The 26,234-nt window shown below is 39.1% G+C and overlaps 2 protein-coding genes across 3 annotated transcripts in view; one reads left to right on the forward strand and one right to left on the reverse strand.

Annotated features, from left to right (window-relative positions):
• The window catches only part of PDGFD (platelet derived growth factor D), a 280,131-nt gene that overhangs the window by 113,790 nt on the left and 140,107 nt on the right, over window positions 1–26,234 (forward strand). The window lies entirely within an intron of this gene.
• On the reverse strand, window positions 16,400–17,590 carry DDI1 (DNA damage inducible 1 homolog 1). Its single transcript, XM_068988118.1, has one exon. The coding sequence runs from the start codon at window positions 17,588–17,590 to the stop codon at window positions 16,400–16,402; it is 1,191 nt and encodes a 396-aa protein (XP_068844219.1).

Genomic DNA, 26,234 nt, shown 5'->3' on the forward strand with positions numbered 1-26,234 from the left:
AGGGCACGTCGATCAGACACGAGGAGAAGAGTGCCCCAGTGCATGGGAGAGAGAGAGAGAGAGCAAGCTAGCTTTGGCTCCTCTATTTATATGTTTATCTCTCCCTGGGCCTGTCCTATGTAAATTGGGCCAGCCAGGAGTGTTGCTTGTTTTACCTGAGGTCCTCACTCAGGTCCTTGGACCTTCTTTGGTTCTATTTTTGCGGGCTTTTCCCTTCCTTGTCTTTTAGCCACCGCCATTTTGGACTCCTTTTCCCTATTCTACCTACCTAACGGATATTTGAAAGGCAGACACAAAGAGGTAAATTTCAGATATTTTGCATAGTGTTTTTCCCTAACTGAAATGCAAGAGAGAACAAAATAATGTCTCCTTGGAGGAAAATTTATACATTGTAAATGGACTCTCAACTTCTTAGTATTCTTTCTGAAACCCTTGCAATACAAAAAGGGCTCTTTTTATCCCTCAAACTTATCATTAAGAACTAAAGTTAGATTACTATCTTACCTGAGCTTCTTAAGAGCAGGTCACCATTCCACGCTTCATAATAAAGTATTCATTCAACTAAATCAAAAGCATATAAACCAAATAATCAGAAATGTTTGATTTAAAATAATAGTGTGGAAAATCACAGTTAAGAACAATATTCTATCTCATAAATTACCTCACTGTGGCTGACAGTGAATAAAAAAAATATAGAAATTCTGTGCTAGATATAGGCTGAATGGAGATCCCACAGGATATGGATGGAGATTTTTTAAAAGAAAAAGAAAAATCCTTTCTGACTTTTTCTATAGCATACTCAGGACATTTCATACAAAAGCAACTTGTTCCATCAGCCCCTGTGTGGATCAGGCTACCAGTTTAGAAGCAGGGTCATCTTTAAGAATCAATCTGATCAACTTTGAGAATCAATCTGATCGACACCAGAAAGACATGCTTGCTCATGTCAGCCACCTTGCATTAGCCCTAGTTGGATAGAAAAGAACAAATAAAAAAATACCAAAAGACCCACATACTCTCTTTGATTCTTATTGCAGTTTACTCAACAACCATTTACTGAGCATCTTCTGCATCCTAGCTAGGGAATTCCAAAACTTTCAGCTCATCAATAATTAATGCATCTTTACTGTGTCTTATTTGGAGAAGGCAATGGCGACCCACTCCAGTACTCTTGCCTGGAAAATCCCATGGATGGAGGAGCCTGGTAGGCTGAAGTCCATGGGGTCGCGAACAGTTGGACATGACTGAGCGACTTTGAGAGGGTAACAGACAGGAAGGCCAGGGGTCTCCAAACGGAGGAAATAGCCTGCAAGTATCAGACATTTTTATCTCTCTTAAGTGGCACGAGGAAACAAACTAGCGATATTTTTTTCCGTCTCTATACAAATTTAAAAAGCGGTTTCTCTTAAAATTCTGTGTTTCCATAATGACACCTGGTTTCACCTGAAGTTAACTATTCTCAAACCTAGAGATAACCAATGCCTTTTTCTTATGAAAATGTTTATCTTAAGCTATGCTAATGTACTACGCATTTACCCCAAACTCTGTCTTCAAATTGGTTCCGCCTTTTGGCTGAGAACCTACTTGACAAACCAGTATGTTATACTCAGATTTTGTTCCTCTAATCTGTGTAAATGAAACTATTTGTGTGGTGATCTGCCCTTTTTCAAGATTCAAGTTAATCATTTTATGGCCCAGGATGAACCATTTGATGCCAAGATTATCCCAAAATGCATCTTATGGGTGAGGGGCCTGGTGCCATTCTGAGTTTTAAGACATTCCTTTCTTTCATTAACAGACTGCTAGTGACTATATAACATCCAGCTGAAGACTAGCAGGGGGGTACTCCTTCTGTCCCCTTCTGATGCCTATGTCAGAAGCTTTCTCTATCGCCTTTATACTTTAATAAAACTTTATTACACAAAAGCTCTGAGCGATCAAGCCTCGTCTCTGGGCCCAGATTAAATTCTTCTCTTTCGGGGCCAAGAATCCTGGCATCTTTGCGTGATTCAACAACAACCTTTCAACTTCACTTTCACTTTTCACTTTCATGCATTGGAGAAGGAACTGACAACCCACTCCCGCGTTCTTCCCTGGAGAATCTCAGGTTCTTCCCTGGAGAATCTCAGGGACCGGGGAGTCTGGTGGGCTGCCATCCATGGGGTCACACAGAGTCAGACACGACTGAAGCGACTTAGCAGCACTATGTCTTATTAGTAAAGATCCAAGTGTCACTTAAGAAAAGACTTTCTAACAGTACCATCTTCTGTTTCATGAATTCCTAATAGTAAAATTAATAAAATAAGCTCTTTTTCCTTTCTCTTCTATCCTTAAGACTTACAGTAATTAAGATAAGGTAGGTTTTGCTGGATTTCTGCTGGGTTCTGCTTATTGTTGGCACTCAGAACTGAGAGGTAGCTCCATGCCATGTTTTGAATAACATTGTAATTATAAGTATAGACTTCTGCCATAAAAAGAAATGAAGTACTGATATATGCTTCAAGGTGGATGAGCCTTGGGAACATTATGCTAAGTGAATGAAGCCAGACAGAAAAGGTTGCATATTGTATGATTCTATTTAACTGAAATATCCAGAATGGAGTAGTCCATAGAGACAAAACATGGATTGGTGGTTACCAGAGGCTAGGAAAGAGGGGACAGGCTTTCTTTCATATATATTACGCTTTCTTTTTGGAGCTGAAGCTGGGTAAAGCTGGTGGTTGCACCACATTGTGACTGTATTAACTGCTACTGAATAATTCTACTAAAATGGTTAATTTATGCTATATGAATTTTATATTATATGAGTTGCACTAAAAGTTTTTTTTTTTTACATTTTTGAAAGATCAAACAAAGCACATTGGCTATTTGTATTCTTTTACTGTATTGATTACATTCTATAGATGAAGCAGTAATTATAATATCTGGCAGGCATTCTTATGACAAATGTCAGTGATAAAACTATTTGAGAAACTGTGTAATCACTGATTTTTTTCCCCCAAGGAATCACCATCACAGTACTTAAGATTTTCACCTAGAATGTTCCCTATCTATCTGTTATCTGACTGCATAATTGCCTGCCTTGAATTTTGAGTCCTGCTGAGGACACTCTATTCTTTTCTACTTAAGTTATTACTGTGATGCTGGAAGCTTGCACTTGGAAAGACTCCCAAGGTAGAATCAGTTTTGCAAATCCATCTACATGCTGGTTTTCCTCTTACAAATCAGTAACGAAGGTGTCAACCAGAAAGGTCACTAGCAGCCCTGCCTGCAGCACCCCATTGATCATCTGAGTAGAATTTGATATATTACCTTTAGTAATACTGCCTTGTCCTTGTCAACTAATTCTCAGTTCATGTTGGGGCCTTAATGGTCAATACAAACAAAATCACTTTTTCTCATTTAATGGTGGTGAGATGCTACTGCCAAACTGGCAAGATGTGGGTATCAAGCTTTCTTTGCTACTATTGGACACTGTCGCTGGCAGAACTTTTAATTATTGTGACAGCTAATGACCCTGCTTTCTGTAATTACAGAGCGCTGATTTTTCATTTCTGGATCACCCTGTACTGGCTCTTGCTTTCTCTGGCTGTAATCTGTAGATTCTGTCAGTGCTCATGAGTACCTTAAAAAGGCCTAAGTAACAAGGCTAAATTCAACATGTTAGAATGCCATTCTCCCAAATCATCCCACCCTCTCCCTCTCTCTCTGAGTCTGAGAATGGCATTCTATCATGTATACTATCATGTAAGAATTGAATCGCCAGTCTATGTCTGACGCAGGATACAGCATGCTTGGGGCTGGTGCATGGGGATGACCCACAGAGATGTTATGGGGAGGGAGGTGGGAGGGGGTTTCATGTTTGGGAACACATGTAAGAATTAAAGATTTTAAAATTAAAACAAATATATATTAAAAAAAATAAAAATAAAAAAAATAAATTCAACATGTTTTCATTTTGTCTGGCTAGCAGCCTGTTTTCAGTCTAGAAACACCTCAAGGGTAAGAGCGATGATTGTTGGTGATAAATTAACTGGATATATGCGTGGCTCAGTGGTAAAGAATCCACCTGCCAATTCAGGAACCACAGGAGACAGAGGTTTGATCCTTGGGTTGGGAAGATCCCCTGGAGTAGGAAATGACAACCCACCCCATTATTTTGGCCTGGAGAATTCCACGGACAGAGAAGCTCAGCGGACCACAGTCTACTGCAGAGACAGCCACGACTGAGCACACACATGGTGTCATCCATCCCTGTGAGCTGGCTCTCTCTGACATCAACACCTAAAGTTACAGTTAGTGTCTTAGACCTGGCACAACACCTGGTGTGATCCTTGGCCCCCCCTGTTTCTCACCAGGGGTGGGCATCGCTGGAGATTTGGGAGGGAGAGTCATTTTTCTTACAGGATTGTTCCGTGCACCAAGGAACTTGGAGCATTCTGGACATGGAGTTCTAAATGGCACTAGTCGCCAGGACAACCCAAAGTACCCAACACGTTTGTGGGTGCCTCCGAGCGGTGCTCATCTACACCTTGTCGCTTATGAGCAAACTGAGACCCAGAGAGGGATCTGATGTTTTGCATACCAGTGCATATCCAATAAGAGGCACAAGTGGTGTTGGAATCAAAGTGTCCACTTTCCTTGTCCAGTTTGCCTGCTAAGGAACTCTGTCATGCCATAAAATGACTATTTCATACCCTCTCCCAGCTTCATCCTTTGACACTCCCTGCCTTCATCTCACCCTTAACCAAGGCCCTTAATTCACTGTGAAACTGGAAGATAGAGGAGAAACAGATCATCTTCACACCCTCAAATCTGCCAGCCCATCTTGCACGTGTGTGCTCTGCTCAGCTTCCCGTCATAAACAGTGGACTCTTTGCTCTAAGGCTCACTTCCTCCCTGAACCTGAGGACTGTGCCCCTTGTGTTACCCTTGTTCTCTCTAGCTTCCTCAGTTTCCCTCTCACTGGTCATTCTCACTATATCCAGAGGTGCAGTTACCTTCACAGGGAAAGGAATGCTCTTGTGGCCCCTTCATCTACTGCCATGTTTCTTTGCATCCCTGAAAGGGTTGTTTCCTAAGACACCTGGCAGCACTTGCTCTCTCTGCTTCCCCTGGTCCGGTGGGCTGGCCAGCCTCCTCAGACTAGGCTTTCTTTACCCACCACACCCACACACACACTCTCATTACCTACAAGCTCCCCTTGCCAGATCCAGTCATGAGTTCCAGCCCTCTTCCTAACCTTCCAGCAGTGTTGGACACAGTGACTACACCACTCTTCAGGAAGCAGTTTCTTCATCTGGCTTCTTAGATGTGATTTCTGTATTTTCCTCCTACCTTTACGGTTTTGGGGCTTCCCTGGTGGCTCAGAGGGTAGGCCGTCTGCCTGCAATGCAGGAGACCTGGGTTCGATCCCCAGGTCGGGAAGATCCCCTGGAGAAGGAAATGGCCACCCACTGTGGTACTCTTGCCTGGAGAATCTGATGGACGGAGGAGCCTGGTGTCTCCTCCATCCATGGGGTCTCAAAGAGTCAGACATGACTGAGCGACTTCACTCTCACTTTATTTCTTTCCCTTGGCCCCTTTGCTGACTCAACCTCAGCTCTGCCTGCACAACCTCAACTCTGCCTCAGCTCTGCTTCCTGGCCTCCACAAGGGCCCAGTCCTCAGCTCTTCTATTTTTAACAGAGCAACCAAAGAAGAGTTAACAAATAAACCAAAAGTCTTCCCTTGGTTAAAAAGCCTGTAAGTATCCTCAAATGAACTCCAAACCCTTCATTTAGACCACAAGGCCTTGCATACCAACCCCTTCAGGTTATTCCCTCTCCCCCCCAGCCACTGACCTCCTTGCCCTTCCTTGACACTCCCAGTTCACTTCTGTCTTGGGGCCTTTGTTTTGGGTGTTTCATCTAGGAATGCTCTCTGCCCAGATCTTCTTAACAGTTCCTCTCTCTCGTCACTCAGGTTCCCTCTCAAATATTAGCATCATCTCCTTGGAAAGATCTTCCTTGACAGTTTTATCTAAAGTAGAACCCTCTCCTCTTCCATTGCTCTCTATTCTTTTTGATACTTTAATCTTATGTTCATATATCTTTACTACACTTTATATATATTTTACTTGCTGTCATTGAGAGGTAATATGGTAGAATGATTAAATATATAGATTATGAATCGCTAATTCCTAGATGCAGGGACTTTATATCTCTGTGACCTTGGACAACTTAACCTTCCTTTTCCTCTGAGTCTTAACCTTTAAGATGGAGATATTGTTTGGTACTTATATACTGTTTTGAAGATAAAATGAGCTAAACCATATGCTTAGGATAAATCAGTCACCTAGTACTATGTAAATTATAGGTATTAACATTGTTATGTTTTTTTATTGTTTGAAACTTCCAATGGAAAATAAGCTTCAGGAAGTCAGCTACTTTGTAATTCTTGTGTACCACTATTTTTCTAACTCTTGCATAAATACCTGGTGCATTTATGGCTCTTAGTATCTAGTTACTGAATGCACAAATGAATGACTTGAAGCTCATTGGATTTGGGTCTCAGTATCCTCTCAAGTGAGTTTTATATGGTCTGAAAACAAGGTAACTTTAAGAATGGTCTATATCAGTAGCAAAGGATAGTCTTTCAGGAGCTAAAAGTGAGTTAGAATACTTACATAAAGTAAGACACCCACATCTTCCTAGCTATCAGTTAAGGTTTTGATGACCTTCCATTTAGTCTGGTTTCCATTTACGTGGACACCATAGGAGGAACAAGGAGGTAGAAAATGTTTGAGGTGAAGTAGGAGACATAACAACTAGTGATACATTAAAAGCATAAGCTTTGCTTATTTAAGGTAGAAGAGCAGAAAAATAAATGCATGACAGAATAAGAATCAGAGTTCCAATGTTTGACTTTACCCGTTTTGCTGCTATATTATTTTAAATGTTCTCTTAACAATCTGTCCCTTGATATTTCCTATTTAGAGTTGTATTTTTCTTTCGGTCTAATTGAACAGATTCCTCTGAGTAAGTCACCCTCAAGATAAAGACAGAGTCTCCTAGAAACAGAGCTGTTGAATGCCTATATAAAAGATCAAGTGAGATTACTAAAATACAGCTACATCAAATTCTGAAAGTCTTCTTTTAAGAGAAATACTCCCAGAATTTCACTGATGAGAAATTATACATGGAGTTCATGAGCCACTATAGTCCTCTCAGAAATAGTGCTAAATTTGTTCATTTGTAGCTTGGTAGGCTGAACTAACTCAGTGCTTCCTAAGCACTATCAAACCTAAGGCAAACTTACCTTGGCTCTGCAGTAGAACCCTTGGGGCCAACTGTCCATGAACATAGTGAGCATACTTGCATTCAATCTGACCGCCTCTGCTGTTCCCCACAGCATCTCATCCAAGGAGACTGATCACTAACCTATTCTCTGAACTTCCTGCCGGACTTAAACCCATTCATTTTGTTGACTGCCAAGTTTTTTTTTAAATCTCACAAACTATGGAAAGTTATAGTGCATATGGAAATCTTTTTTTTTTTTTTTTTTTTTTTTTTAATTTTATTTTTTTTTAAATTTTAAAATCTTTAATTCTTACATGTGTTCCCAAACATGAAATCTTAAGACTTCCACATGTGTCTTTATGGCACTTAGCTACAACCTGAAATATGTTTAGAATGTTTTTCAAAAGGAAAAAGCATATAATAGTGTATACTCACAGTGCTTTTGCATTTTTTCTAAATCACTTTTTAAAAATTAATTAACCTGAATAACAAAATATTTATATAGCATTAGTTAGATAGCGTGAAATGTTTTGCACTTTTCATAAAACTTAGGTTTGCTAGTGATTGAGCACTTAGAGAAGAGCAAACACTGTTTTAGTTTCTTGAATTAATGAAGACACTTTCAGATCAGATCCTCAAGAATCATTGTATAATGAGGCTTTGACAGTAGAAACCTTGCCATATGGGCACATAAACTCCTATCGCTTATGGAATGTCAATGACATTGCTTTGTGTCAGTTACTGCTCTGGAGACAAAGTGACGGCAGTTGGCAGTCTTTGAACAGAGAATATCTTTGTTTCTGTCTTACTCTAACTGCCCATCTGTTGCTTTCACTTTATGCGATCATTTCTGACAGAATGAAGCTTAAAACACTGGTTCCAGTATACTTATTTTTTTCTTACTGTTGTTCATTTCTAAATTCTTGATAATATGGGTAAGAGGGAAGTTATTAACCATCAAAATTATTAAAGAAATGAATTGATTCAACTGATAGCAAAAGTTGCCTTCTCTATATTTCTGATGTTCATTGATGCCATCAACTTCTCTGATTCTGCAAAAGCTACCCTCATCGTAGGTTGAATTGTCCTTTCCGGTGGCGCTTCACCATTTTACTTTTCCTCAAATTATTTGGTGTACCCGCTGTCAGTGGCCAACTTGCTTCTCCTTGGAAGCTCCTCCGATGTCTGCTTCCACAGCAGCGTGACAATCTGGCCATCTCCCACTCCTTCCCAGCCCCTCAACACTGCACCGTTTTCTACCTGAGAATCCTGGGCTCTCCGTCTCGGCCTCAACCAGGTACTCAGCAAAGCTGCTTCTTCTAGGCCTCATCTACGGTTTATAAGGACAACTCTTTATCAAAAACCTGCTCATCTTTTACTGTTCCCCATTGTATAGACCTGTTTGACATGCTGTTCATTGTATTTTGACAGTTTAAAGTAAACTTTAAACTGGATGTCACATGGAAGTGATGTCATTATTTATGTGTGCTTCTTTCTGAAGTTTTTTTTTTCTGTTCCTTTGTTCAAATATTCCCTTAAAAATTCAAAACCTAGGATTTACTTTGAAACTTAGATTTAATCTATCTCTATCTTCACTCTAAGTGTAAAAACTGGTGTAGTTTATTTTATCAGTGCTTTTTCAGGATACTCCAAGTTCCCAGATAATTTAAATATTTTATCTCATGCCCCCATATTCTGATGTCAGTCTCCACTCATTTTATTTTTTTTAGTTGCATAAATATATACCACTTCCAAGGAATCTTGAAAATTGAAAAAGTTTCATGAACTTCAGTTAAATTGTACACTTTCTTGAAAGAAATTATAAGGTTTTCCTCATTAAATTCTTTCAATATTTATTTTAAAAAGATTTTCATATACTTTTCAGTGGTTAACATTCCAGTGTAGAAATACTTAATGAATGAGTTTAAATAAAGTTATTTCTCCTATACAAAATAGATTAAGAAATTCTGCTTTCAACATTTGAGTATATAACCTGGAATATTGATCTTTCAGGCCTATTAAAAGTACAGCTTGTTTTGTGGTGCCAACTGCACGTTCATGGGCTAGAAATGAAAAATCCACTTCCAACATTTATAGGGTAACCAGCTTTTCTGATTTTCCTGAGATTGAGGGAGTTGCCAGCATGCTGAGCTAGTTTTAAAACGAAGGCAGTCCCAGACAAACGGGTGATCTAGCTACTGCAAGAACTGGTCAAACCACTCTTGTGTGTCACATGCTCAGTCGGGGCCTGACTCTGCAACTCCATGGACTGCAGCCCACCTGGCTCCTCTGTCCATGGAATTTTCCAGGCAAGAATATTGGAGTGGGTTCCCATTTTCTATTCCAGGGGATCTTCCCAACTCAGGGATTGAACTCAAGTCTCTTGTGTCTCTGGTATTGGCAGGCAGAATTTTTACCACTGCCCAACCTGGAAAGCCCACCTTACCAGGTTAAGGGTTTGTTTCTTGATTCACCTACACTTAAATCTATACACATAAATATCAGCTATGCAGTTAACCCAAACCTATTTTTTCTAATTTATAGAAAGATAATATAGATATGATTAAGTTTTACTTTACATATTTTAATATGAAAACTAAGCTAAATAAAAAGTCACACCTTCTCTATATCAGCTTATTAATAACAATGAAACTTTGTCTCTTTTCATTCAAATAATCTGTAATTTATTAAGCAAATACTGTTTGCCTCACATAAAATACTGAAAACTAAAGATATAATTATGGACAAGATTATAATCACTCCAGAGAATCCCAGCACTTTAGTAGATTATTGTTAATAATTTGGGGCTCCATTCTAGGTTTTTTAAATGCCCAAACCTGAATTTAATTGCCATCTGGTTTATATCTCATTGTTTTTGAGATCCCCTGTTCTTTTATGCCCTGGAGTTAAAGTATGTGACAATACTCCACCAAGTTAACTCATCTCTGGGTGTTAGTTTCTTCTCCCTGTGTCACGAGTTGTTCATCTGTTGTGTAAGCCCTCAACCTTTTTGAGAGAAGTGTTTGTTTACAGTGGCCAAACCATGTTCCAAGACTAAGCTCCTAATAGGAAGCAAGGGGGGTTCAGTGCCACTGTGAGTTAAGGCAGAAACAGACCACACATTTCACCTTCAGGTTCAGCCTGAGAATTGGGCTACCTTTGGTTGTGTTACTTGGGTCAAAGATGGGAGGTGACAGATTTTCCTGTATGTCTGACTGCATCTCAGAGTACCAGGTGAGCATCAGAAGACTCTTCCTGCATCGAGAAAATCCAGTCTCTAAAATGGTGCCTTTCCTAGAGTAGCTGCTCAATAAAACTGTGTCCAATAGCTCCTGCCCTGTTATAGTCAGCATCTCAAATGAGAAGCGGTCCATTCCCCTGAACTCACACTCTGTATCTCATGATGCAGCACTAAATTAAATATTTCTGCATTACTTACTTTGTATTTTTTTTCCAGTTCCTCTAACAGGACTTTAAAGATAATTTAAAGGCTAAGGCTATAATTTACATTTCCTTTGTCTCTCTGAATGATAGAGTACAATGGCAAGACTCTTAAAAATCTATATCAGATTTTTAGTGACAGCAGTGAATGCAAAGAATGATACTTTTTGAATGATAAGCCAATCAAATCCCTAAACATGACATGAGTTTGGAAGAGAGAATAAGTGAATTAATGTAATCTTAAATTATTTTTTCTCTTCATCTGAATTGGTCTCTGTAGCAAAGTACCAGTAGAATAAGCTTTTAGAGTGGTGACTGATGTTGTTGAGTAAGACTTTGATGGATTTAAGTGATTATTTTACTTAGAATATGCTTATGCTGGTAATTATCATCTATTTTATTTGGACAGAGCATCAATATATCAACAGTAGGAAAATATACACTTCACTCTTGTGTGGAGCAAAACCCATGTTGCCTCCTGTGGACTTTAACATAGGAAGAAATTGCCTTGTGATATTTCTAATGATATTCTTAAAATAAACCTTACTCATTAGAATATATAAAAGCTGGATTCATACAAGTCTTTCTCTAAAGGAGGAGGGGGAGGGATGGGGATGAAGAAGCAGCAGCCACAATCGTCAGATGCACTCAGTGCAGGAATAAGAGGTAAAACCACACCCGGTGTGCCCATCTCAACAGGCTGTAAGTACACAGAGGGCACAGCAGGACCTGGAACCCCATTTTTCTGAAAATAGACCGTAGAAACTCTAAGATTCTAACAGATAGACCTAAATATGCAAACAAGATGGAGTTCAAAAGCAAGTTTGACTTAAGCTCTAATGTGAAAATATTTTCATTTTTAGATAACCTTCCAATGATAGATGAAGAATTATGGAAATGTAACCAATCCTTAATCTCAGCCCAGTCCCCACCTACTTTATGAAAGAATACTTAAACCAAGAAAGAATTGTTTAAAAGCAGCCCAGATTTCTGTGTGTTTTCCCCTTCATCCTCCTTTATTTCTCTTTACCTTTGTTCCTCTTTTTTGGTTTTCCAGGCTCTTGTTTATCTCAAAGAATCACTATAAATGTTAGCATTGATTAATATCTTCATCAGCAGTTTTCTGGTGTGAATCCCAGATGGCTTTCTCATCCTTTACTCAAGTGTTTCTTTATGGAATGTTGGATGTCAGCAAATGACCTCTGAAAGAAGTGCAATGTTCTCTTTAAAAAGGCAACATTTAACACCCGCAGTTAAGATGAAGTCATACATGCAGATATTCATTTGCCTTTCTCTCTTGGGGGAGTGGACTCTCTTCCAGAAGCAAGAGAAATTTTATGACTTGATACTTTAAGAGAGAAGTTAGAATTTTGTTAATATATACGCTCTACTAATATCAAATATTATCAGTCTTCCAGTTTAACTGCAGCAGAATACATTGCTGTAATTTCAAATGCATGCTTATTAACAAGACGGATTTTCTTTTAGGTAAGATGAGTGTTTGGGCATTGAGAAAGCAAGTGGTTGATGGAATTTTAAAATGGCTTGTTATTTTAAAGGCATTATGTCTGATTCATCATGTGGTCTAGTTTATCATGATTTCTAATGGGAAGAAAGAAAATGAAGAACTGTTCATTATTTTTTGGGTAGCAAATTCCCAAGACTAAATATTTATAAGTTGTATATTATAGCAATCTGAACTTTGGGAGGGAAGTTATGTTTGTGTTTCCCAGCATCAGTTTTGGCCATTTAGACACATTAAAAGTACATTTCGCTGGCTTGCTTAGTTATATTAAAAATAACTCCCCAATTAAAATGTATTCCTTCATTGACACCAAAATAGTACGGATTACATGCCTACCTTTTTTGTTCTTAGTGGATTACAAGATTGTCTCTCTTACTCATACCAAGTTGTAATCACCTTGAAGTCTGAAACTACCTATTCATTTTCACGCTTATAAAAGCCTAGCGCAGGGCTTATTTCATGCATATTCAGTAAATATTGCTGAGTGTATTCTGATTACTACTACTGCGTTGCCATTTTTACTTGTAGTGTTTTGGTAGTCTTTATAAAATGAAACTTTTAACAGTTTGCACCAGTATCTAGAATTAAAATGGATCATGTGAACAAGGTCACATTTTAGAAAGAACATGACATTTGAAATTAGACTTGAATCAGGCAGTCTAGGAGGTGAGTGTGTTTCAAATTGCAGATCAGGATACCTTGGGTATAGTTAGTGGGACATGTCCAAAATGTTTTTAAAATAATAAAATACAACTTTTTTATTCTTTATTTTTTTTAATCATAAAAGAAATAGACTAAGAAAAGACTAAACATTTCATACTACTTCGAGTCTCTTTGTTTCAAAGATAGATGTGTGTGTGCTTTGCATGTGTGTATATGTGTGTGTAATATGAAACAGGATCACAATTTAAAATGTAGATTGCTGCCAAAAAAAACTTTAAAAAAGGTAAGCTTTAGGCATTTGAATATTTCACAATAATTCTGAGCCTTTAATTTCTTATCTGTAAAATACAGTCAATGATAACCTTTTTGAAGGTCAGTTCTAGGGGCTAAGAATACTAGTATATGTAAAGTACCTTACGTAGCTCCTGATTTACATAGGAGACATGCAAAACGTGTTGCTTTTTACTAAAACTAGTCCATTTAAAATTTAACTGACTGTGATTTATTCACATGTACACAGGATTGAGTCAAAATTTTAAATCCATAAAACTAATTTTCAAAATACTTTCTGATTTAAAAGATAATGATCTTAAAAAATGTACCAGCAAGGACATTGCTTAACTAATTAACTCTTTATTGATTTTTCCTTGAGATAATTTATTTTCAGTTCAATGAAAGTATTTTTAATTTACCAGTCCACCTAGTCAAGTAATATTTTTAAAAGCTGGAATATGTCCAAAGGAATGCAACAGAAATTTTTAAGTGGTTCCAAACTTATCCAGTGAGGAACAGTTAAGGAATCTGGTGAAAGCCTATAAAAGAGACTATTTCAGATGACATTTATTTCCATATTAAAAAGGTTGTCTCATGCCAGAGAAATGTGTTCTTGACAAAGGGAAGAATGAAAACCAACTTATTGGAAGTTATGGATTAATAGAGTTCAATTCAAACCAAAACTCTAAACAAAAAACAAAGACTTGAGTCTGGTCCTAAAAAAACATCATAGTTACATTAGCAGTGACCTTGTTCTGAGAAAGGCAACTGTGTGTGATGGGATTTGATATCATGCAAAGTGTCTTTTTAATTTAAATACTTGGTGATTTTTGATTGACTTTCATGGGTTAGATATCCTGATACACAGTATACTCAACCTTGGTCACCCCCATGTGACATGTGCAAATGAGATATGTTTTTCGTATAAATGGATCTGAAAGCTGAGTCTTGAAGAAAATACTGAGGAGTTTGCAAATTTTTATCCATGAAGGAATCCAAGCATTTATCAGGTCAGTTCCCATGTTTCATTGGCACTTAACTGCTGATCCCTGGCTCTACTCTGAATTTCTTCCTTTACTTTGTCACCTACTTTTGTCTTTAGCACTTAATTAGAAAGAAAAGTAGAAAAGAAGACTACTCATTGGTCATTTTTAGTAACTCTAGTGGATATAAAGTGAAAGTGAAAATTAGTCAGATAGCCGTGTACAACTCTTGCAATCTCATTAACTGCCCAGCTCTGTCCCTGGAATTCTCCAGGCAAGAATACTGCAGTGGGTTGCCATTTCCTTTTCCAGGAGATCTTACCAACCCAGGGATCAAACCTGGGTCTCCTGCATTGCAGGGAGATTCTTTACCAACTGAGACACTAGGGAAGCCCAGATGTAAATCCTTGGTGCAAATGTAGACAAGGTTGGGAAAATGATATGAGCATAGGAATTCTATAATGAAGAATGAAAAGTGAAAGTGAGGTCACTCAGTTGCGTCTGACTCTTTGTGACCCCATGGACTGTAGTCTACCAGGATCCTCCATCTGTGGGATTTTCCAGGCAAGAGTACTGGAGTAGGGTGCCGTTGCCTTCTCCAGGGGATAAGGAAGAATACTGGGAGGCAAATTGATGATAGCTGGAAGGAAAGAGGAGACTCTATAAAAATATAATGAAGAAGCCAATCAAGAAAGGGAGAATTCCAGGGTAGGAATTTTTTCCCATCGCCTTTGGAAGGGCTTCAGGTGGCTTTAGATCTTGTTGGGAAAACAAATAAAGGCTATCCTAGTTCATAATGTAGTCTTAGTAGTTGAAAATGACTCTCCCATTTGAAAGAGCTTATAGACGAGAAATCTGAGGTATACTATATGTGAACTGATTTGCCTAATAAAGAGCTAAGATCAGAATATATTTTTTACTTTGAACCCTGTGTTCTGTTAATAATACTAGTCTTAATGAATTGTTGTTGTTCAGTTGTTAAGTCATGTCTGTATTGACCCAATGGACTGTAGTATGCCAGGCTTCCCTGTCCTACACTATCTCCTGGAGATTACTCAGATTCATGTCCATTGAGTCAGGGATGCCATCCAATGATCTTTTCCTCTGTCATTCCCTTCTTCCCCTTGGCCTCAATCTTTCCATTATGGATTACTGCCCTCATACATTTTCTGTGAGTCTGATGGCCTCAGGCAGCTGAAGCTTTTCTCTGAGGTGTTAGAGCCATGGATTGTAATTTAGTCTGGAATATTCCATTTCTCACTATCACCCATAATGGAGAGTAGCTTTGTCAGAATGGACCGTATTGCTTAATGCGGCCTTAGAGATCTCATTCAGAAATTTTCAGATGTTATTTTAAAAGTGAAGCCCTTTGTTCAAACCATACTTATGTTGTAACAGCTTAACATATAAAGCCAGAAAGATAATCCAGGGACCTAGACACTGCCTGCCCTTGACTCTCGTTCCCACCACAATTTAACCACTAGGTTCCCAAGAAGCATAATTTAAAAAAAAAAAAAAAACTACTTGATTGCCTTCCTTTTATTACCAGAATTTCTTGGAATGTAGAGGAGGAAATTATTTTAGGACATCCTGGGAGAAAAATTCACGCTCTCAAGTATGGCAGAAATAGCCTTTTAGAATGAATTGCAGTGAGCATTCCTCCACATGTGAGAATGTGGAGAAATGAGAAGTGAGAAATACCCCAAACAGACATTTATATGTATTAATCAACTTGAGTACAACTGACCAACCATATCTAGTACCTTTCCTAAAAAGAAAAAAGGGGGGAGGAGGTCTATGAAAATCAATGTATTCCCCTAAATATACAATCGTTACTGCTGATGTAAAATAATTTTGCATAGGTGCATTGTAGCATCTGCAGCAATGGCTTTTTCCAGGAAATTATTCAAAAGAGTAACAGGTTTGGACAAGCCATCCTATAATATCCTTGGACAGCGTCTCCAAAGAGGATGGTTTTCCTTTCATAGATTATCTGATAATCAGTCTGAGCCTCCAGAGCCTTCTCAGGATAAGGTTCAGTGATTTTTGGATAAGGAAAATGGATGGACCGAGATCAATCACAGTTTACATAGTGATGGTTCTGAGAACTTAGTCCCAAGGCCAGGTTTAGTGGTTACTGATGTTTTTAATGATTGCATTGCCAGTGAGCTCATGTCTTATAATTTCCGGAGGCTTGAGACTCCCTCACGGTGATAGCATATATAGAGCCTGTTTCAGTGCTTTCTCCGCCCCGAATCCATGACTGAATGTTTAATAGCATTTGCTATTTCCTTATCTGAAGACTCCTCTGGTCCCATTCCACTTACCAACTTAGCACATGGAGGTAACTCTCCCTCAGGAAGGAAGGAAGTCTGTGTGCCAGTTGTGCCGATCACCAGCACGTTTCTCTTAAGGTCAATGGAACACTGATGTCTCCTGAGCATATCCAGCCCGAGAAGCATGTCCATGGGCTGCTCCTCCAGTATAGAGAAAGAGCACTGTAGGAAGTCGCCTTCGATCTGAATCTGCGCTAGGTGGACTCGGCCGAGAATTCGCTGCGTGCCCACGCCTTTAGCGACCCCAGCCCACCGCCGATCCACCAGCCGTATGATGTTGCATCTCTCGGCACAGACTTGGTTCATGATGGTCATCTGGGCCCCCGAGTCGACAAAGGCCTTCAGAGGATGCCCGTTGACTCTGCAGTTGATGTAGAGCATGGCCACCTGGCCGAAGCTCTCCGGCGCCTCTTCCATGGCTATGGTCATATTCTCCTCGATGTTCTGCTGCCGGATCTCCTCCTCGATCTTGGCCTGGGCCTCCAGATCGAATGGGTCAGCCGAGAAGAGGCGCAGTCGCTCTTGCTCTCTCAGCGCCCTCTCCCTTCGCTGCTCCATCAGGACCTGGGAGAAACTCTCCAAGTTTCCACTGAGCAGCGCTTCGGCCAGGGCAGGGTTGCGCTCCTTCAGCAGGGACAGGTCATGCGGGCTGGACAGCAGCATGCTCCGGACCAGGGCCGGGCTGTCCAGCCCTTGACCCGGGCCTGCCTTCTCCCCAGAGCCGCGGCGGCTGGAGTGCTGGGCTGACTGGGCACGCTGATGTGGCCGGGAGCTGGACGTCCCAGGCAGGGCAGGCCCCGCTGGCTCCATGCGGCAGAGGCCAGCTGCCCGCTCGGGGGAGCACGGCCGTACGGCCTCCTTCTGCAGTAAAATGACCATGTCGCCGTCCTTGAGGCCGAAGGAGCCGAGGGAGCAGTGATCTTCGACGAGGAGCCGCTCCATGTAGACGATTTGGGTCTCCTCGGCGGGGATGCCAGACTCCAGCTCACAGAGCACACGGAAGTTGTGAAGCTCAAAGTCGGGTCTGACCTGCAGGGAGAAGGTGGCCTCGGAGAGGTCCCTCCGCACGCAATAGACTGTGAGCAGCATGGCCTGGGCCCAGGAGGGCCGAATGGACAGAGGGCATCGGGCAGCTCGCTGGCTTGACTGGAGCTGGTCTCCGTGGATGGCTGGGCTGCTTCTGGTGACGTAGTGTCTTGTGCATTCACCTCCCTGGGAGATGCAGCCACTCACCGGTCTGGGGGCCGTCTGCCAGCCTCGGTGCCTGCTGCTTGGCTTCATGGAACCCTGCAGGGGCATTTGTGTTCCAAAGTCCATTCATATGTGTGCTGCTTGGAACTTAAACCTATTGTTCCCATAGAAACAGTCACTCCAGCCCATTTAGTTCTAAGACTAGTCCTTCAAAGCCTATTTGACCCACAGTCTGAAAAAGATTTTTTCAGCTTTCCCTAAACAACATATTAGCAATCTGTTCATTTAAGAATTGTATTCTGTACTTTTACTTAACCCCCAAACAATGAGTACTTGTTTCCTACACGGCAAGTATCAGGCTAAGTGGTTGGTATAAAAAATGATGGATGGGACATGGTGCCTTTCCTTGAGGATCTCATATTCTACGGGTGGACTGATGGGAAATGACTAAATCACAATTCTGGAGGTCAGTACTTTCAGACGTGTTCAGCATACTGAGGGATTCAGTGGAACAGAGGATGTCTCTCTAAAGAGGAGACAGGTGGATGTTGAAGGATGAGTATTTCCCACGTGAAAAGTGGGGAGAGTCACTCTAGACAAAAAGAACTGTATGCATAAAAGCAACGATTCATAACAAGGTCTGTTCTTTCCAGAGAAATGTGATACATCAAATGTAATAGGAGAAAAGTGTCCGTGAATTTGAATGGCAGTCTGTGAAGCTGGAAAAAATTCATTGTAGCCAATTTATAAAGAGCCATATATGAACCCAACGAATTTAAGCATTATCAATAAACAAGAATCCTCCCCTCCCCAACCCCACTCCAAAAAAGATGGGGAAAAAAGAGAAAAGAAAGGAAATGGAAAGGATTTGAAGCAGGTCTTTGTGATGTTTACTTGTTTTATTAATTGATTTAAGCAAGAGTTTTCTCACAACAAATCAAAGATATAATTTGGCAGGAGAGTCAGCTAGAGGTTTTCTCAATGGCTCAAAGAGGGAGCTGTTGCTGAAATATGAAAATGTAGGAGACAGTGCATAATTATAGTGTTTCCTTAGTAGAATGTGTTTACCCGTTGGATGTGGGAGCAGAATTGTGTGGAAAATACAGAAGTTCTCTAAAACGAGAGACTGGTTAGAAATGTCATTGATTTGAACAGATCAGTGAGGTGAACCTAGAGGAGACCAATTTGACATCAGTTCTATAGGAAAGAACTTCTCTGGTGGCTCAGACGGTAAAGCACCTGCCTATAACACGGGACACCTGGGTTCGATCCCTGGGTTGGGAAGATCCCCTGCAGAAGGAAATGGCAACCCACTCCAGTATTCTTGCCTGGAGAATCCCATAGATGGAGGAGCCTGGTGGGCTACAGCCCATGGGGTTGCAAAGAGTCAGACACAACTGAGCCACTTCTCTTTCTTTCTTTCTTTCTTTTCTTTCTTTCTTCTTTCTATAGGAAAAGGCAGGGTAAATGCCATACTGCTTCACACTCTGACCTGAGGGCACAGGCTTACTCCATGCCGGGCTCCAGGCCCAAAGGCAGGGGTAACATGGTCCTTCAAGGCAATGGAGATCAGGTAGAAAGCCTAGAGTGCCAGTTGTTTTTCTTTGTGTTTCACTGTGTGTTTCCACTGTAAAGAGGTCATATCTTCCTAGCTTGGTCTTCCCAAGTGTACTTTTTTATGAGCCAAAAGATAGTTGACATCATCTGCCTCATCCCCTCTCCTTATTTCAAGTCTTGTCAGAAGACCTGCACTGTTACTTAGAGAAATGCTTTATATCAGTCTGAAGAATTTGGAGAGGGGTTCTGTTTTCATGTGTCTGTCTCAGATGGAAGACTATATCTGCACTCATTGCTCTAATCATCCTAAGGTCTCATGCTCACATTCATTTACATTTAGAATGTTGGCCGAATGCCTACTGTGTGTGGAAAACGTGCAAAGTTTTGGGGGTGCACATAAATAACGTTAAATACAAGCTGCGTTCTTAAAGGACATACACACATATACCTACACATTGGGAGTTAAAAATACCACAGAATCTGGCAGAATGTGGGAGATATTAGTAGTATCTGTAGAACAAATGCAGAATATGGATAGGACTATTGGGCATGGAAGGCTTCCTGAAAGAGCTGAGTTTATGACAATGACAAGTTGGTCATGTGGGAGTAGGCTAGCAGGGAGAACAAGGCCAAGAAGCCTGCCTGACTTAAGAGCCTTTAGCTGGAAAGGCAGCACCTCATGACAAGGAGGACTTTACAGAATTTTAGGGGAAAAAACCTAGTGTCATAATGTTCTTGTAGAAAATCATGAATTATTTAGAATTATCTTTCACTCTTTATGGAGATGGATGGCACTTTGGCCAAATAATAATAAGTTAATAAATGTCTTCTGTGGTTCTTAGTGTCCAGATAAGCCCATCAGAGATCAGTAATGGTTTCTCCTAAGTTTGGGAACAACTGTAATGAAGATCCCCTAGAGAAGGGATAGGCTACCCACTCCAGCATTCATGGTTTTCCCTGGTGGGTCAGAAGGCAAAGAATCTGCCTACAAAGTGGGAGACCTGGTTTCAGTCCCTAGGTTGGGAAGATCTCCTAGAGGAGGGCATGGCAACCCACTCTAGTATTCTTGCCTGGAGAATCCCCATGGACGGAGGAGCCTCGTGGGCTACAGTCCATGGTGTTACAGAGTCAGACACGACTGAGCTACTAAGTACACACACACACATAATGTGAGACATGTTCATATGCAAATTACTCTGCTAAGGAGCAAGATGAAAAGTTAGTAGGGCTCACATTCCATATTCCTTTCCCCCTACCCAACCAGCTTTGAACCGTGGTTCTTAAAATATTGATAAGTCACGAAGGTAATACTAGGACTTTTTTTTTAAGCAGTGAATAAAATTATTTTCACAGAATAAGTCTTTTTTTTTAAGCAAAACAAGTATTCAGAATTCACGTCAAAATCAGCCAATATCTTTTTTCATGTTACCCTGCCTTGATACTGAATGTCATTAAATTTTATGTCGTATCTTTTATTATCTTTTTATTATCTTTTGTAATTCTTTACCTTTGGTGACATTTTGAATTTATGTACTTTTTTACCTTTTACTGAGAACACACAGTGGAAAACAAAGAGACTCAAGGTCTGGCCAATTAACTGTCATCATTCTATAGATCACAGGATGTCAGGATTGGCACGGAGCCTTCAGATTCTGTGGTCCAGTCACTCATTCAGATCTTAAACCTCAGTTGCCAAATAGTCTAGAATCTGAAAAGATAAATGCAACCTCCTGTTTAGTACTTCAGTTTGTATATTCTTTGATTTTTTTTTTTCATTTTACTCAGTATTACTGGTGATTCAAATATTATATGTATAATTTTCTTGCCTCAAAATTTTAGTTAAAAACCTCTTCTAATTATGTAATAAACTGGGGAATAATCTGGAATATATAAAAATACTCATAAATGTAAAATATTTTAAAATCTATAATCCTTATTGCACAGATCACTTGGAAATGGGAGCTCTGAATTATCTAGGTGTGTTTATCTTGGTAACTGAAGGTTATTGCAACTTTTCTTTAGGAAATTTTGTGAAGTATAGTCCCTTACTTTTCTTCCCTGGTAAGTACAATGTAGGAACATAATTGAATCTTTCTTTGATAAGTGAGACTCCTGCAAGGTCTTAGGGCTATCAATCAGAAAATCAGTTCTCATTGTATAGCCTAAATACCCATAAAATAGAAAAGATGACACTCATTTCATACTACCCAGTAAATAACCCCAAAATTATTTTTTGAAGTAAATCTATAATAGTACGTTTTGTAATTTGCTTCTTTTAAAAAACATAATGTAGCAAAAATCCAGATGATTAATGGTTCCACTTAGTATAGTGAGTTGATGTTTAAAGTACCATCTCTTGCTTTACAGAGCAAAATAAATGTTTTCTGTCTGAAACAATAACAGCAACATGAGTGTTATTATGTAGTATATGTAATAATTAAGTTGCATTAAGCAAATATATTAGCTTGTTATATTTTGTTTCCTTTAAATATATGCCTGGTGTTACTTTTAAAATACAGTATAACTGAGACTTATTAAAACAGTTATATCATCACTTGAGATTTTCAATGCCATTTGAGGGAAGATACAGAATTTTTAAAGCTGTATTCATAGGCTGAGCAACTGAGTTTCCCACTGTTTTCATAGGTTAAACAACTAATTTTCCCATTTTCCTGTTTGCAATACAATATTGTGCCTGAACTGACAGTAATGAATATCATTGATTTCTTCAGGAAGCAAATCATTTAATAGATACATTAAAATGCTGCTCTGATGGAAGGTCAAGCTTTTATTAGTTTGTTTGGAGGTTTTCCCTAATAAAAAGTCTTACATTACCCATTTTTGAAACCTAAAGACCACAAGACCTCTTAAATATATGAACAGATATATAACTGAAGAAACTCTGAGAAATTAGTATGTCTCAACCTGCTGGGAACTCAGCTAGTGGTTTTTCTTTATTGTAAGAAAAATCAAGAGTATGAACGGAAGACCGACACATGCATTTGCACACGTAGTACACACACATGCACATGCTTGGAGAGAGAGAGCAAACACACACTCAGTGAGACCATGTTTTCAATTATTTTGAGAATGTAGTAAAGATGATGTCACTTTCCAACAGGGAATACTTTATCATGCCTTTATCTATTACTTTATTTTATAGCATAACATTTTAACATTTTATCATATAAAGAGATGCATTGAAGGTAATATAATCTCTTGTTAACTTTTAGTGTTTTCAATACATATGCTTTCCAAGTCTATATATACATGTGTATATTTTCATTTTTAAGAAAATTTGCTGCCACAATTTTGTACTTTATGGTCCCTTTCAATGTGTTAAGAATATGAAAAAATATTCTGATCTATGGGATGCCCACCTTGTTTATTGAAGGTTTGAAGATTACTTATATTTTGTGATTGTGTATAGATGAAATAAAGTTAGTATAATAAGTTAAAAACAGGATAAAAACAATTTATAAATGCAACTTTGTGGGTTGATAGTTACTTGTCTTGGGACTTCCCAGGTGGCCCAGTGGTAAAGAATCTGTCTGCCAATGCAGGAGATATGGGTTCCATTCCTGGGTTGAGAATATCCCCTAGAGAAGAACATGGCAACCCACTTCAATATTCTTGCCCGGAAAATTCCATGGACAGGGGAGCCTGGTGAGCTACAATTCATGGTGCTGTGAAGAGTCAGATACAACTGAGCACACACACTTACTTTTCTTAAATTTCAGTGTACCTTAGACAAGGAATGTTTCATTTTCCTGTTTCTGCTGTGAGAATAATCATGTAAAACAAAATGTAATGATAATGACAAATAGGGTCTTATGTGTTGATTTCAGCTGTGATTGTGGAAAATTATTCAAACTGTTCTTATTGTTTATTCTTTTACAGTAACTTGTAATCAACTTATCTCAAAAACAATGTCACTGTAGTTTAGAAATACCATTGGGATCTATTTATAAGTTCAAATACACTTTAATAGCTGTAATTTCTATACTTTTCTGTTTTGTCCTTCCTCTACAGTTAGTCCTAATTGGAAACCATGGAAGTGTCTTGACTCAGTCCAATTAGTTACAAAAAATACGTGTTTAGAAAGTTATAGATTTGTTTAGTTTTCCGCCATTTGAAGATGAGCTCAGAAACATGTTAATAATTTCTCATAGTAAATATTTAATGACTACATTCTATGAGCGTGTCAGTGGACTTGGGGCTTTGAGGACAAAAATGAATAGGACTCACTTTTCTCCAAAGAACAAGGTAGCTAGTAGGCCAGATAAGACTCATGCACTTTGGATCATTTTATATAACAGAATGTATTAGAAGTTGTAATAGATGTATGAATAAAATGCTGTGCTTGCTCAGAGAAGACAAAGGTTACTTGTTTGGGTGAGGGGTACAAGGGGTGAGTAGGAATATGTAGAAAGCTCACTGGTGAAATTGCTCCTGAATTCACCTTGAAACATGACTTGGTCACAGCCATAGTTAAATTTTATCCAGCTGACTTTGGAGGAATAATGGTTTGCTCAATGTGTCATAGCATGAAAGTGAAAAGAAAGTGAAGTCACTCAGTCATGTCTGACTCTTTGCGACCCCATGGACTGTAGCCTGTGAGGCTGCTCCATCCATGAAATTTTCCAGGCAAGAATACTGAAGTGAGTTTCCCTTTCCTTCTCCAGGAGTATCATAGCATACACTTGACTTTTTTCTCCTCTAACACACATGCATTTTGCTGTCCATTGTTTCCCCTTGTAGATGGTATTAATGGAAGGATACAGTAGGATGTTAGGACTGGTGCAGGGAAGGAATAATAGTCTAGCTTTCTCCCCAGCCCTATCATTCACAAAGGCATCCACACAAACAAACACAATGAATGTCCATGTTTGTTTCTGTACAGAGCCTGACTGGTTGAGCTAACAGTCAGTCTTTATCATGAGGAAAAGCCAATTCAGTTCCTGGGGTGACATCTTCATAGATCCTTTTCTTCCTCTGCTTTAGAGTTAGTGAAGATTCTTTCAATATTTTGACGTGTATTGCCTGTCAGTCTTTGTTACTCTCTAGCCTGTAGAGATATTTCATTAGGAAATGTGTAGCGGCTGCATTAGGAATTTCCAAATGTCCTTGTAAGTGCTTTTAATGTGGATGCATATAATTAGTTAATATTATAGTTTAATTTTTTAAATGTCTTGATGCTATACACATACGTGGATAATATAGTGCAAACTGTTCTGAAAGTAGCCAGTTTCTGCATTGTCCACAAATATTCACTCTGACACATGAAACATCTAACTCCCCAGCACATGCATGCAGTCCCAGTAGGAGAGATCTGAAGATGCCTCCAGTCAACAGCCATGCCACCCCCAAAGCTAGCTGTGTAGCAGGTCACTTCATTTATCATGACCTTTTGGGCCAGATTGACTGGATGCATGCTCCCTGCTAGGACAGAGGTATATGGTAAAGATCTCAAATAAATAAAGAAGCCCATTGTACCACAACAACATGGCCATTTGGATATTTTATGAGTTATATGGTTGATAGCTTTCTACAACTGTCTTAGAGAAAATTTCTAGGTTGTTGTTTATGTAGCTTTCTCTGTTCTAAACAGCAACTGAGTTAATTGATCACCATGGTAATTAGCACAGCTGAAGCCCATCTGTCTATAGAATTTAATTGTATTCCAACCATGAAAATGAGAAAGTCTGACAAACAAAAGCTTCAATTAAAAAAAAAAAAAAAGCAAATAAAAGAGAAATCAGCTCACCTATTTTTCCCAGATAAATTAAATTTAGCAGTTTAGCTACAAGAAGACTTCTTTCTTAGGCCATCTAAATGATGTCAGGCTCAGAGAATCTCCCTCCTTATTATCAGAATGGTTTGGAGGTATTACTGTCCCCCTGGGCTCTTTCTCTGTTTTGAGAGACATGAAGCTCCCAGCCCTATCCTCTATTCTGTTGTCATTTCCATTCCACTTAAGAATATTCTGTTTTGCTCAGCTCATAAAATGCATTTAACTGCTGATATGCTTTTCTTTACTCATATGTTGGTAAAGTATGTCAGTGCTGCTTATTCGTAGAGCATGAACAGTCTCTCTTTGGAACCCTCCAAAGGACGTGAACCGATCAGAGAAACCACATACCCTGGCTTTCCAAATAAGAGACCCAAATTCAGATGCTGAAGGGAAAAAAGATCAGCTCACTGATTTTCCTTTTTCTTTACAAACTGTACATGAAGTGAAACAGAAAGATCTGTGGCAACCCTAACTAAATTGTTTTTCAGGCTTATTTTTCTGTATTTCCTTATTTTTCTTCAAAATAACTTAAATTACTATTAATCTTGAGCAAAGACATGGTTTGATTTCATGTTCTTACTGTAGTATGTTTCATCTGGAATGTAGAATTGTGGTGGGCCCTTCATGCCTGTGGCTAAGTGACACTAGACCAAATGTTCCAAGGATAACTCATAAATTACTGCTTACACAACACGAAATATACTGACATTAGATTGACATCAAAGAGTGGATCCCCACTGAAATCATGGTTGCTGATATTAAAGTTGAACTCTCAGATTATGTCTTTGTAGAAAAATTTAAATCAAGGAGGATCATAAAATCCTGAATTTGCAGTAAACCAGCCTGAATAAACAAGCAATGACAATTTCAGGTAGGAGGTACACTTTGTGTTTGTTGGGATGGATATGTAGCCAATTTATCTAGGAGTTAGCCTCAGGTCTCTATGTTCTTTTTTATAGTCTTAAGTAGATCATTTCTTTATGATATTGAATTCTTCATCTAAAATATCTGAGATCATCCTAGATATAAGATACCTCAGTAAAAGAAAAGGAATTTATCTTATAATAAAATAGGCTCTCAGTGAATCACTTCTTACAAACAAGGCTGCAAGCTCTTTTCTTTGAAAGTATCAACTCATTCTTCCTCTGTGACCAAAAAACATCAAAACACAAGCATTAAAAAAAAAACTAG

This window comes from Capricornis sumatraensis, chromosome 16, assembly GCF_032405125.1.
Source record: "Capricornis sumatraensis isolate serow.1 chromosome 16, serow.2, whole genome shotgun sequence".
In the NCBI taxonomy this organism is placed as follows: Eukaryota; Metazoa; Chordata; class Mammalia; order Artiodactyla; family Bovidae; genus Capricornis; species Capricornis sumatraensis.

Coding starts and splice junctions, on each gene's coding strand:
- DDI1 (XM_068988118.1), bottom strand. CDS start 17,590: ATGCTGCTCACAGTCTATTGCGTGCGGAGGGACCTCTCCGAGGCCACC.